Source organism: Anopheles ziemanni, chromosome 3 (genome assembly GCF_943734765.1).
Source record: "Anopheles ziemanni chromosome 3, idAnoZiCoDA_A2_x.2, whole genome shotgun sequence".
Lineage (NCBI taxonomy): Eukaryota > Metazoa > Arthropoda > Insecta > Diptera > Culicidae > Anopheles > Anopheles ziemanni.
This window is the reverse complement of record NC_080706.1, coordinates 9,188,271-9,202,614: the sequence shown is the minus strand read 5'-3', so window position 1 is coordinate 9,202,614 and position 14,344 is coordinate 9,188,271. Positions and strand designations below refer to the sequence as shown.

Genomic DNA, 14,344 nt, shown 5'->3' with positions numbered 1-14,344 from the left:
TCCATCAGTTCCATTGTCCATGGAAAGGCCATTCATTTTTAATTGGATTAAAATATATAAACGTATCGTAGGATTCAAGAACAACGAATTCAAAACTACGTTCATGATGCGAATGAAGGCCTATAAGTAGTAAGTTTTCCTCAAGAGAAAATTACCATTCCATCTTGACCAAGGTCAGTTTGCCGAGATATTTCCCGACGTAAGTTTCCCGTAGCCCAGCCGTCGGATGAAATGTGAAACGGGCACGGTGGATAAAAATTAATCAACAATCTGCACTGATAGTGATGCATAACTTTTGGCCACGAGTTCATACTAGGGGTTTCCATCGCAACGATGGAACTGGAAGAGAGCTTCTAGCATTTTATGTTTGATCAGACTTAGCTCTTTAATCAATGGTGTTTGTATTGTACGCATGATTTGAAAGTAAAAGCATTTAACAGCTCTGGCAAATGTTTGGAAATATTGGCTCAATGAAAATCAATCAATATTTCATTCAACAACGCGAGAGAATCGAAAGAAACCTTACTGAAACCATTTGTGAGTTAGAATACTAAACAAGAGCTTTTCATTGTTGAAACTGAGCGAAGAACATTTACGTCCTAAAGCAATTTTCATTTCGCAAACACACCATATTGAAGAGGGTTTTAAATGACAACATCAAACAAAAAGAAGCGGAAGGAAATAAAACAATTGAGAATAGGATGAAGTGAGGGACTAATAATTAGGTTTATGTTTTTCATCACTCCTGGGAGGGGAAGTCAAAAGTATGAACCTAGATAAACAGAAAGTCACACGAGAAACAGCAATGCTTATCCCAGTTTCGCACCTTCCGAGGTTTAAGTGAACATTCGTGAGAGGTGGAATTATGAACTTGGCTCCGTGACCGTACTTTGGTATATTTGATTAGATATGGGAGGGTTTAAAGGTCAAATTTTAAATGTTTTTGGAAGAAAACATAGTTAAACTGTACTGCAATAAAGGTGGTTCTTTACTCAATAGGAAAATATACCGACGCTCTAGATAAAATGTTCAGCATCCGGAGTACAAGAATAAAGAAGTGGTTGGTTAAAGAGATGGATAGTCGTAATCAGTTTTGAACATCATTGCCTTTTAAAGAAAGCGATAGAGATTGATCAATATAACCCTTGAAGAAGCCGCAAGTACTTCCCAGCTAGGGCCGGAGAAATGTCCAATGTTGTCCCATTGACAGAATGACTCTTATGGTGTTATCGATTCCCAAGAACAAACATCGGTTATGAAATGTTCCGCGTATCCATCTTCTAAAACGTAACCGGTCGTGATTGTCATTCTGCTGCCTTTTGCATCTCGTTGGCGCTTTAAGCAACGGCTTTTATCAGGAATATCATCGCCACGGTTCAACTTTCTTCAATGACGCACAACATCCGTTCCGGCCCGGACGTAAGACGCGAGCTATTTTGTACAAGCGGCGATTGAATGCTTCGATACGCCGGTAGCACTTTTTCGCAGTACGATTCTAATTTCCCACTATCCCCAACCGGCTTTTCTCGGGCTCAGCTGGGCAATGACTTAAAATAGTTTCACTTTCATGCCTTTCCCTCCGCAAGCGGGTGAGCTTGAAGTGGCTCGCACTCCTGGCTCCTTTGGCGATTAAGCCGACTGGCAAAGAAGGGCACCGACCGTTGAAGCATCGGCATCGCTACTCGTAATTACATTCGACCAATTAACGTTATGCATATTGCACTTTGCATTTGCATACAGCCGCTGGTACGATGAGCGTTAGAATCTGTACATCCCGGAAAATGGAATCGTCGTTGGAGGAAGAAATTGGGTGAATGGGGGAAAAAATACCGCCACGATCGTATCACACACCCGGGAAATCCATTTGAAGCCATCTGTCTTGGTTGAGGTGGTCATGTATGCCTGTATGTTTGTCAATGCCGCATGTTTGATCTATGAATCTTTCGACTATGCTTGGACGGTTTTTTTTCTCTCGTGTAGAGTTTTTCCTTTTTCGCACGACGCGCATTTTGCACTTTGCCCCCTCCAACCGCATTTTTCCTCAGCTCAATTTCAGTTTTAACTTTTTTTTCACCCACTTCTGGCTCACCTTGGCAGACCTTACTCAAAGCCTAAACGAGATATCTCCCGGGAGCTTCAGGGAAAAAGAGTCGAACGAGCGTAACATTCTCCCCTCGTGCAGAACATATTTCAAACCAACGTCGACACCATCCTGCACCTACCTTGCGCCTCAAAACTGTCCAAATTTCGCCCGTCGATGGATTTACGGCACGAGCTCAAACACCGATGTCATCATACACCTTTCCGAGTATGACGTGGGCTCGCGTCCGAGAGGCACTTCAAGAAGAATTTTAAATTGACACCCTTTTCCCAGCTCGTGTGATATCCGCGTAGCTCTACATTTTTCTTCTATTTTATGCCACCCACACAAACACTATCTAGCAAAGGAAATGCTTAAAATATGTTTAAAACAAAATTGAAAAAAAAAACACTATCACCAACCATGATGGGTTCAGGATCGAATTGCAGCAAACGATCAACCGGTTGGTCACGTGATGGTAGTATTTTTGATGGACAATTTTCATGTGGAAAAAATCCAACACCAACTCACTCAACTCTCGTGAGTGCAGGACGTTTCGAAGCAGACATGTTGTTACTTCACGTCTAACCAAGCAGGTCCCGCGAAGGAAGACCTCCTAGCTTGGTTAGGGTGAGCAACTGAGAGAAAGTGAAATTAATTGCTGCCGGCTAATGGCTGAAGTCCCTGGATCCCTATTACCTTCCAAGCTAGTTGCCTCTGCGTATAGAGGAGGCCTATGCTTCGAAAGGGGGGACTGGGCGCTTCAAGCTTTTCGGATATGGCAGTGAGTGTAGCGGTCAAAAATAAACTACGAAGTGAATCGTCTGAGTTTCAACTTAACACTGGTTTATTCTAAAATTTCTTACCATTATATACCCAAAATCGCATTTGTTTACGATTTTAAAAGTAGAGCAACGAGCCGGCCGGCCGTTGACGGAGGGCTGCTGACGAAGCAACGCGCGTCGGCCGGACACTTGGCGCACCGTAGGGTGTATCGATTATTGATAAGTAGGGCAGTAAGCCGGCCTGCCAACGATCGAGGGCTGCCGACGCAGCAACGCGCGCTGGCCGAACACTTGGTGCGCCGTGGGTTGTATTGACGCAGCAATACGCGCCAACGGGTCGCCCGGAACGGCATTTAACTCGCTGATGCAGCACGGTGCAGCACGGCGGCAGCCATCGAAATTAACTTCTATTTGCGAAATCGAATTTAACTTGTTTGGGCATTTGGTTTCCGGTACGTCGCGTCCCTCTCGGAAAGGTTCTTTATTTGGATCAACGATCGTACCGGTTACCGAAATGTTACAGTTATCCAAAGGTGGGCTTATTTCTTAACTAAGCCTTAACTAACTTAAACACCTCGTTGGTGCAGCAACATTCTCCCCCTCGTAATTCAACTCGGTGAATTACCTCTATATTTTGGCCCGAATCGAGGTTTGTTAAAGAACTCGGTCATTTCTGTTTTTTCTTCTTGTTTTGCTTCCATGGCTTCTAGCTTTTTAATGATACATTTTCCCTGTGCGCACATTATGATCGTCATGATAGCTACAACTAATATTATTATGATTGTACCAATGACGATTTGTACCAATGTGACGTGGAGTACGAAGATGCTTGGGACCTTTGTTTCCGTGTTTTCGATGACCTCTGGTTCTTGAGTTTCTTCATGCTTCTTAAAGTAGGATTTTGTTATTTTCCTAAATGAAATATCGGCCTTTATAGTCTCATTGGCTGATTCAATAACGCAGTTATCTTCCAATTCCACAATTGCCGCGTAGCTGCTAAGTGCTATATCTGTACTATTGCAATGTAATCTGATACTTTTAATGTTGTCTGTGTAGTAAAGCACGGAATTTGCTTCTTTCATGTGAATCAATTTTGTATATGGTGTTTCCAATTTTCTTGTAGTACAGTTCGTTGATTCATTTACTGAGAGTATTTTTCCTGACAAGCAATCTATTCGTTTTTCAATTATTGGATGGTTTACAATGAAATGGGTTTGATTCAGTTCGATTAGGTAAGATGGATAGAAGTGAGCCCAATGATCATTTATGGCTATTTTCGTTTTTTTAATCGTTATGATCGAGTCCCTTACTCTGTCTGGAACGGGATAGGCTTGGAATACCTCGAAGGGAATAGTTTCTACTAATATTGTTGTTACTAAAATAGTCAGAGATTTCTCTCCTTCTTCAATGGAAAATGAGGGATGTGTTCGAACTATGCGGACGGTTTCTGGTAGTTCTTTCTCTATTCGGTCATACAGTATTTCTAGCTCTTCTTTTTGTATAGGACTGGTTCTAAGCAACCTATATTTTTCAGCAATATTATTGATTACTTGATGGGCTAGCAAGGTCAGCTCTACAATGTGTAATTTTATCGAAATATCTTGTTGTTCTGAATTGGCTTGCTTTATGTGTGATAACAACTTATCGCTTTTATCCTTAAACTTTTGTGCTAATTCTTTAGACCTTTCGTTAACCATTGTGACAGTACTTAGTATTCTCTTGTATTTAATTTCTTCTGCGGTTTGCATTTCATCGAGTTCTTTTTCTACGTCACTTCCACCTACCAGTAAATCTTTTAGAAACCCTAGAATACCTCCGACTCTCCTTACACGAGAGGTAAAACGTATCTCCCTTTCCGCGGCTCTACTTTGTATATTTACCATTGTGACGGCCTCCTTCAGCGTGTCGTCCGGTAATTGACTTTTACTGGCGAAATTTGTGTACAACGATCGCAGCTCGAAACGGAGTTGATGCATGTGACCTATATCGTCCCTGGGGACGATGTCCAGCGGTATGCGTCTTTGTAGAATTCCTCGTTGAACTAAGCAGCTGCCTAGATGATTGAAGAAGATTCCGCCTTCGTTCGCCGGTTGAATGTTGACGGCTTCCATGATCCCGACACCGAGTATTAGGAGTGTCAGGAGCAATTTTTGAGCCCAGTTGCATGGCGCAATGTTAATGGCGCGTTTTACTATTTTCTTGGCCGACGGTTCTTCTGGTAGGGGTTGGGCGGTTTCATTGGGTCGCTTAGGCGGTGCCGGGGTGGATATAGAGTGTAGAAGAAGGTGCTCCTTTTGCTCTAAATCCACGACTGCAACCTTGACGACTGGGCGTTTGGGGGTGGTGCTGGCTGTTTTAACTTCCACCGATCGTAGTTGTCCATCCGGGGCGACTTGTGTTTTGACAACTGGCACGTTGCTGGATGGTGCATCAAGACATTTGACGGTCGTCTTAGATTTGTCATGGCTGCTTGGTTGTCTTGTAGCTTTGGCGGGTTCATCCTGCAGTTGATCTGCGCAGTGTAGATTGTTGAGTTGCTCAGCCGAAGAATTTTTTCGCTGAATATTGTGCTTAGTTGTACATACTGAAGCTCTGCTAGATGTTATACTTGATGGGATAGTCTGCGGCGGATGCTGTATACTCTTTATCTGGTTGTCTACTACCAATGATGATTCATGTGGTTGATTCGGCGTAGTTCGATAAGTGAGCAAGAACTTATCCATTGCATCTATCATTTCGGCACTATCCATTTTGAATCTTGAGACTGACGTTTTGACGAAGTTCTCAAATCGTATTACATGATTTTCATAGTCTTTTTGTTTCTTTTTCTTTTCATTAATACGTGGTTCGCTCTTAGTTCGATTCTCTTTGGGACGTTCTGCTGTTGCGTTGCATGCGTTGTCTACCAAAACGTTTCGCTGCTGTTTTCCTTCATGAGGAATTTTAACCTTTTCGGTTCGAATATTGAAGCATTCCTTTGTATGATTTTCATTCAGCTTGTCTTCTTTTTGATTACTCAACGGCTTTTCCTTAGATGAGCTACAATGCATTAGCGGATGATGTCGTCTGTTACAGAATTCTCTGGAACATTCTTTAGATACTTTACAGTGCCGCATACGATGATCGTCGGTCAGGAGACATGAAAGGCACAGGCGATGTCTAATCGCAACATCGTGTCTTTGCTCTGCGGGAAGTTTGCAGAATTCTTCGCACTGTGTGAGCACATGAAGTCCACTGCAGTGTTGGCATGCTTCCTTCTTTCTGAAGTTTTCACATTTTGGTGATGAAAACGTGCTCATAATGTTTTCTTGAGGCATAGCTGTCTTCTCTGACTTTTCACGTTCTAGCTTTTTAAACGTAGGAGGTTTCCTATACTCCGGTTTTGCTTCAATATGAACTCCAACGTATACGTTTGTTGGACTCTGGCCGATGTCGTGGTAGTTTATTGGTACATTTTGCACGGTCGTGAGGTGTATCATACGGTGATGTTTTTCTTGGCACCCGTTGATACCGCATTCTCTGGCAAACCAACATGTGTTTACATCGTGCCCGTTGGATCGAAGGCAGCTCGAGCAGAGTTTCTCCCTTTTTATTACTTCGTACCTTTCTTCTGGCGTCTTGTTTTTGAATTGATCGCAATTCAGAAGATTGTGATTGCCGTTACAGTTTGGACAACCTCGATGCCAGTCGTTTGGAGTGGTGTAGCGTTCTTGTTTTGGACTTGCATTCTTTGATGGCTTCGTAGTGTCATGTAGATGCAATGGTTTTCGGTCGATCGCTTTGGGTAGGCGACGAAGTTCACTCGCGATGTTCGCTAGCCAGGTGCTGAAGTGTTCTAATGTCGGCATCTCTCTTTGTTCTTCCAATTCATCCGTTATTCTAAGCCACTTCAGCTGCTTGTCTTGTGGCAATTTGCTGGCAAGTTCGTTGATGAGTCGGTGGTCGCTAAGGTAGGAAGGTTTGTTCAGCGTTTTTATGTTCGCCACTAAATTCTCCAGTGCGATGCTTAAATCTGGTATCCGGTTTGGATCCGCCTTCCTTTGAACCTCTCTTAAGAGTTCTTGGTAGACTTGCTCTGATCTACCAAAAAGAGTTCTTAAGCGTTCGATTATAATGTCGACATTCTCGGGATCGAAGAAAAGTGCCTTGACGTTCCTCAGGGCGTCGCCTCTCAGGCATCTCTGCAGTCGATTCATATTTTCTAAGTCGTTGAAATTAGCTGCCTCTGTGGTTTCCCTGAAGGCTTTGTCGAATGCAGGCCAATCTCTCGGATTGCCATCGAAGTAGGGTAGGTCGTTAAGCGACATTCGAAGTAAGTGATTTGTGCTGACCTTGTTACCAACGGTCAATGCTGCTACCAGCTCGGCTATGGTGGTAACTTCCGGTTCGGCGGTTTTAGCTTTCTTCTCCTTTCTATCGCCTTTTTCTCCTCCCGATGGTCCTGCTTCATCTTGCGCTTTGGCTCGGTCGGCGCTGCACTTGATGCACATAAATTCTTCTTCTGCTGTTGGCAACTTTGTTAGCTTCGCGCAAGTCAAATGGAACCATCGATCGCACTCGTCACACTGGACCATGTGCGAATCGCTCGGATCGGGTTTGTCGCACAACCGACAATTCCCATTCTTATTGTCCACAAAATACTTGCTCGGTCGTCGTGACATCTTGGTCGCGGTCGACATCTTTACTGAGTGGCTTTGAAAAGGCGTAGTCAAGCTACTGGGTTTTTTCCCGATGCCTAAGCTTCACTCTTTTTATCTCTCTGACGATTCTGATCGACAGAGAGCTTGCTGATATGATTCTTCTTGGTCCTGGTTACCCAAGCAAGAATTCAAACGTTTGAGGAGACTTTTCGTGAATGTCCTCTCTGGAGCCACCAATGTTACTTCACGTCTAACCAAGCAGGTCCCGCGAAGGAAGACCTCCTAGCTTGGTTAGGGTGAGCAACTGAGAGAAAGTGAAATTAATTGCTGCCGGCTAATGGCTGAAGTCCCTGGATCCCTATTACCTTCCAAGCTAGTTGCCTCTGCGTATAGAGGAGGCCTATGCTTCGAAAGGGGGGACTGGGCGCTTCAAGCTTTTCGGATATGGCAGTGAGTGTAGCGGTCAAAAATAAACTACGAAGTGAATCGTCTGAGTTTCAACTTAACACTGGTTTATTCTAAAATTTCTTACCATTATATACCCAAAATCGCATTTGTTTACGATTTTAAAAGTAGAGCAACGAGCCGGCCGGCCGTTGACGGAGGGCTGCTGACGAAGCAACGCGCGTCGGCCGGACACTTGGCGCACCGTAGGGTGTATCGATTATTGATAAGTAGGGCAGTAAGCCGGCCTGCCAACGATCGAGGGCTGCCGACGCAGCAACGCGCGCTGGCCGAACACTTGGTGCGCCGTGGGTTGTATTGACGCAGCAATACGCGCCAACGGGTCGCCCGGAACGGCATTTAACTCGCTGATGCAGCACGGTGCAGCACGGCGGCAGCCATCGAAATTAACTTCTATTTGCGAAATCGAATTTAACTTGTTTGGGCATTTGGTTTCCGGTACGTCGCGTCCCTCTCGGAAAGGTTCTTTATTTGGATCAACGATCGTACCGGTTACCGAAATGTTACAGTTATCCAAAGGTGGGCTTATTTCTTAACTAAGCCTTAACTAACTTAAACACCTCGTTGGTGCAGCAACACATGTGTTACATGTGTTACAAACAAAGTGTAAAATATTCTGAAAAGCAAACTCCACACTTGATTGCACAGAGTGCTCCAAACTAAAACGGAAAAGTAGAAAGTGGAAATGCATCCCGTGTGTAGCTCTAGTTGAATTTGCATCTCGAGTGCCTATTTTGATTAGCTTTGCAGTGCCAAACTCGTTACCAGTAATCCAAATTCGGTGCGAAATCTGATCCGTTACGTTTTTTCTTCTCACGGGAAGTTGGAGACCAGAGAAAGAGAGCTCTTGCCAGGGACTCTTTCACATCCTAACGGCATGAGCGATGGGGTTGAATTTCCTGCGTCCCGTTTAGTTCCATTTTTTGTTATCAATGAACTAGCGAACATATACAATATCCTTCTCTCAGAGTGGAAGAAAGGGATTTGTGGCCCAGCAGGAATTTAATGTCGGGAACGAAAAAGATTCCCACCGAAAACGATGATGGTGGTATAGCCTTTATATTTAGACAATTTCAAATCAAAATATGATGCAAGGATTTTGGGCAACAAAGAAACGATCTTTGCAAATCCTGCTGAAGAACATATAGAAAACCTAACGTTTGGGTTCCTCATTTCAACCTTTTTAAGCGAACGTGTTCGATGCTCAAAGGTCAACGTTATGATGTTCATTTTTCATAGAAAAAAGTAAGAACGAAAAACACATAACATTTATGGGAATGCTCGGAACGCCATGTTGATAACAAAAAAAAAATGATCCACAAAAACCCCACCGAAAGAACCGGATAACTTGCACTCCGTCGACCGGTTGCAGTAAAATGATATAAACCGTTTACTTCATGCTGCTCACCAATCCACACGGTGGAGGACGATTTTGATTTACAACATTCGAGCGCAAATTAATTCAACACCCAAAACGCCAGTGCAATCGTAGTCGTTCGAGCGCAATGCTTTTCGATTTCGAGCCGAATGAAAAACTCGCGCTCTGAAAGGCGTTCCACGTGGTGGAAAAGTGCGGGTGTAAACCGACCTAACCCTCGCGAAGGCCTTGAGTGGAAAAGTCATTCCATTTCCGAGGCAACATTTAACCCTCGGGACGGGAATGTACATTAGTCGCTCGGCGGGCGGTCGACCCGAGTTCGTCTTTAAGGACGTTCCAGACTCCGACCCGACTCTGGAGCGGGTAGGCGAAGACGGATGATCCTTAGGGAAGGGTGTAGTGTGGCCGGGAGAAAGGGAAAGCGGTTCTTGACGATGTAATCGACCGATAGAAACGCACTCACACACACACAGGCGCCCAGGAAAGCCCGCTCGAGAGACTTCGATTCGCGGCGAGTGGTAGGATGCCCTAGAATTATGCGTTTTCCTTCCTACAAAGCAAGGCAACCCCAGAGCCTCTGTCTTTCGCTTTCCCTCTTTCTCTCTCTCTCTCTCTCTCTCTCTCTCTCTCTCTCTCTCTCTTTCTTCCCGTCTTGAGACATTCATGCAGACAAATGATAACAGCATGTATTCCCGGAAAAGGCAACGAAAAGACCAACGCACCACCATCAAGTGGAGCCACCCCGAAAAGGGCGCCGTAAAATGGGGCGTCAACATTTTGCGCACCCGAGCATGGCAAGGGGCATGGATCGTGTCGGGTAGAACGTTTCGTTCGCAGATGAACTTCGGTCACTCCGTCCTGTGTCCTTTTTTACTACCGCTACGCTAACGAGTTGCCGTTCATTCCGGTTTTTGCCATGTACAGCATCCGAAGCGGACGCTCACGAATCTCTTGCTCGAAAAGTGGAAGCAGACCATGTACAACTTTTTGTGGCCGCGTGTAACACAAACATGGAATGGGCTATCAACACAGTGTTCCACTTTTAATCGAAAGATTTCGCTATGCTCTTACTAGCGTTTGTTCCATCGCAAAATTGGGCGGTTGAAAAATGATACTTTAACAAACCTCACAATTGAATTATTTCCCGTAAGGATATCCTGTTCGCTTTTACAGGGTCTGCGATACAACTCACGAATTAAAGTAGCAATGTACATTCAGTGTTTCAAAGCTTCTTCTAACATCTTTCAAGCAGTAGAATTAATAAAAGAAAATAAAAATTACTCACCCACTGGGCAACCCTCTTCGTCCGTCCCATCGGTACAGTCCAGCACACGATCACATTTCTGAGTCAAGCTTATGCACTTCGAATCGCACTTGAACTGATGAGGTCCACACACCAACCCTCCTGTTGAGTGAAAGCAAACATAAAAAAATCATTAAAAGATGTTGTAGAAAAGTTATCCGAAGACGTTGAAACTAGACATGATATTTACTGTTTATAAGCATTAAATTGAATGATTCCCAATGTTAAGGAGTATGGTTTAATACAAAAAAACTGTCCCTTGTTTTCAAAATTATCCTCACTACTCCGAAGCTTCTGACGTCTGTGAGCTTTCGGAAATAAAAAGGAAAATTTCTCCGAACAAATCACGTACAAACGAGGGCGCAGCAACCGGCGATTACTTCACCATGAATGGGGGTTAACGGCTGATCCACGATCCTTAGCGAAAAGTTTTACGAATATAAACACACAGACTCACACAACAAACAAATGAAGACAAAATAAATAAAATAAGTCAATGTAGCTACGAAATAACATACAGCCTGATCAACCTAGATTGCAAACAGGAAATCAAGGTCGTTATATCTTCCCTCAATTTTTAATGCACCCCTAACTAAAAAGATATACAATTTATTTATCATCACTACTAACTCTTAAATCTCTTGTGTGAATTTCTTTTGTGTTCAATTCTAAGAATACTCTAAGCATTAAAAAATTGATCTAAATCGTTGTATTGAACGTCCCTTGTCTTGTGGAAAAATATAAATTGAGTATTTCTTGTGGAAAAATATAAATTGAGCATACTATTGTGGATTTACATTACTTGTACGGAGTGGAAATACTAACTAATAAATTACTGAGGACTAACACTTTTTTCAAAATTTTGATCAGGCTGCAGAGGGGTTTAAGTTAACGGAAATGTATGTAAAATAAATTGTGATTATGAAATCAATTTTCAATGAAACGCATGAAAGTAGCCAATGATAAATTGTAAACATGACATGAGATTTGCAAACTTGTGCATTTTTTTTTTCAAAAATAATTTAGGCAAATGAATGAAGCTTACAATTACGTTTGATCTTTCTAAAAAATTTACATAAATCTTCTCAACTGTATTATTTTAAAGCTGTTATGATTTTGTATAATGAAAGTAGTCAATGATCCCTAAAGTCGATGGAAACAAATATGAGGCGAAGCACAAGTTTATGTAAAAGACAAAACAAAAGGCATGTTTATAAACAGCGTTGCTGTAAGTCAAAACATAAATGAAGCAAACGCAGAGAAAAGCGAAACAATGAACATGGGTGAAAGACCAAAGGAAAAACCAGCGAATGAACACAACAAACGGAAAAAACAGAAAACATAAATAACCCGCAATTGGAAAATAGGAGCAATAATACAAAATCAACTACCGCACGCCTCCGCCGTCTCGTCTTCGCCGTTGGGACAGTCGCTCGTGCCATCGCACCGTTGTACCTCGCAAATGAAAACCGACGTTTTGCCGCACGGAATCTTGTCATCCCCGCGACATAAATCCGTAGTTTCGCCAGATCGATCTTGCTCAGGCGTCCGCGCTGGTTCGTGGACCGGCGTCCGTGGTGGTTCTTGCAATGGCGGCTTTGGTGGTCCTCGATTGGTTACAGTTTCGGCACTATTGCCCAGTTCGTTGTCAGTGGCGTAATCGTCGTCCCGGTCCTCATCGAGTGGGTCAAGAATCCCTGCGTTTGCGAAACGGAAAATCGAACACGGAATGTTTCGGAAGGGGAGCAGTGCAATTAGTAGGCTGTGAAGGAGTGGGTTTCAAACGGGGGTTGCAAAAGATTTCGAAGGCATCAAACAGTGCTGTGCGGACGCGATTCGTGTCGCCCAATCTACCAACAATTATTACAAAGTTGAAATGTCCTCGCTCGCGTTCGGAAAATCTTCACCGAAATACGGGAAGTTGCTAAGGGTTCCGTTGCATTCAAGCACACGCTACAAGAAAAAGATAGCAACAGTCAAATCCATCCTCTTGACAGCCCCAACATTACCGTCGTCCAGCTTCAGCTCCAGGCCATCGGGTCTCAGCAAAGTACCGCCCTCCTGGAGTCGCTTCCGGAGCTGTGCCTTTATATAGTCAACAGGAAACTCTTTGGGGACTTCTGTCAACTCTGCTTTGACGAGGGTCAGCTCCTCGTTCCCGGGGTAGGCTCTGAAAGAGAAAAACAAAATGGACAATATGTTATATAGTACAAATAACAATTTTACAGTTTTTATCTCACAATTGAACACATTTCGGTACCAAATTGTTCACCATCTAGAAAGGAGTTATTGGTCTTGGTTGCAATGCAAGGGCACACGTGTTTAAAATACGCGCGCCAACTTCTTCAAATTGAACCCACGTAAACCCCCCTCCCCCTCCCCATCTGACTGAATGTGACGGCGGAGAGAGTGGGCACAAATACGAAACGAAAGAGAGTCGGATGAACTAATCTCGAATCGTACAATCCGATCCGGTAAAAGCTTTTACGCGCTGCATGCAACATTGCACGCAATGCGCGTCCACGTGGGGCGAAAGGTTCATCTTGCCAGTTCGGCACTTTGCGTTCGGCTTAGCTCGGCCGTTGTTCGGCCGGCAGCTTATAAAAAAAAACGGAATCAACAACCCCCGAAACACTGCACGAAGTAAAGCCAGCCAAATTGTGGCCAAATCGGGACACGAATATTCAGAAAGATTTGGTTGGAAATTTCCGAAGCAAAACCGAAGTTGCCGCGGCAAAAACGAAAAATGGTGGCCCCTTTCGGGGCCCTCGCTCTTTTTCTCTTCTCTTCCTTCTACACATTCTCATGTCTCGAGCTGTTACGCGGAATTGAACCGCGTTGTTTCCACTCCGGCCTCTGCGCACCTACCGCAAGACCGTCGCTCTTTGTTGAGAACGGTGTGCTAAAGGCCCAATATATATCTACTGCGTAGTCGTTTGTATGGACTGTATGGGAATGCATCGTTCGCGCTCAACCCGCTCTAGCCATTTAAACCTCTCGCGGAGCGAATTCATATGGCCACCGCGTTTCGGTTTTTGCTCTTCATTTAGCGATCGCTTGCGCTGCGTACGTATGCATGAATGACCGCTCGCGCTGGGTATACTCGTACGGGTACCCGTACGTCCGTATTCGACCGCGCTGGGTATTCGACTGGTCTACGATTGCTCGCGCTGGGTTTTCGATCGCTCGCGCTGGGTCTTCGAAGACCCGATCGCGCAGGGCATTTAAACTTCGTACCGAATTGCATTGCGCATGCGCACTTTGATGCACAAACCTCGATTTTTCAGTTCGGATCAGCCGCCGCGGCAACAGATGGGCGCGGTAAGGAGAGATTTCTGGCAGTGGCGGGACGGGGGAATTTCTGCGTTGGTGTAAAAGAGACAAGAATATCACCATCTCGCTCTGGCCCATTGAATTCCCTATCTCCACCCGAAGCTATGGCTGGTAGGGAAATCCACCTCCCTCATCCTCCAAGTCCCAACAGGCACCAACGAAAAACCACAACGAGGTTAACTCGTTCGGAAAAACTTACACTAAATCGTCCAGGAGCACGCCGGAATTGACTAACAGCGCATTGTCAACCAGTTGCTTGATCAGTTGCTGCACCTCCGCGAATTTGGTGAAGTCAGACTTAATTTGATTGTACGGCTGGGCGAATGAGATGTTCATTTTATCTGCAAAACAATAAACAAA

At 44.2% G+C, this 14,344-nt stretch overlaps 1 protein-coding gene across 1 annotated transcript in view; it reads right to left on the bottom strand.

The window, feature by feature from the left end:
- The window catches only part of LOC131289753 (basement membrane-specific heparan sulfate proteoglycan core protein), a 101,444-nt gene that overhangs the window by 53,465 nt on the left and 33,635 nt on the right, over positions 1-14,344 (bottom strand). Inside the window, exons 3-6 of the mRNA XM_058319062.1 lie at positions 14,184-14,325; positions 12,661-12,821; positions 12,040-12,348; positions 10,630-10,750 (exon numbers count right to left, since the gene is read on the bottom strand). Coding sequence (XP_058175045.1) covers positions 10,630-10,750; positions 12,040-12,348; positions 12,661-12,821; positions 14,184-14,325 — 733 coding nt within the window. The remainder of the gene's footprint in view (positions 1-10,629; positions 10,751-12,039; positions 12,349-12,660; positions 12,822-14,183; positions 14,326-14,344) is intronic.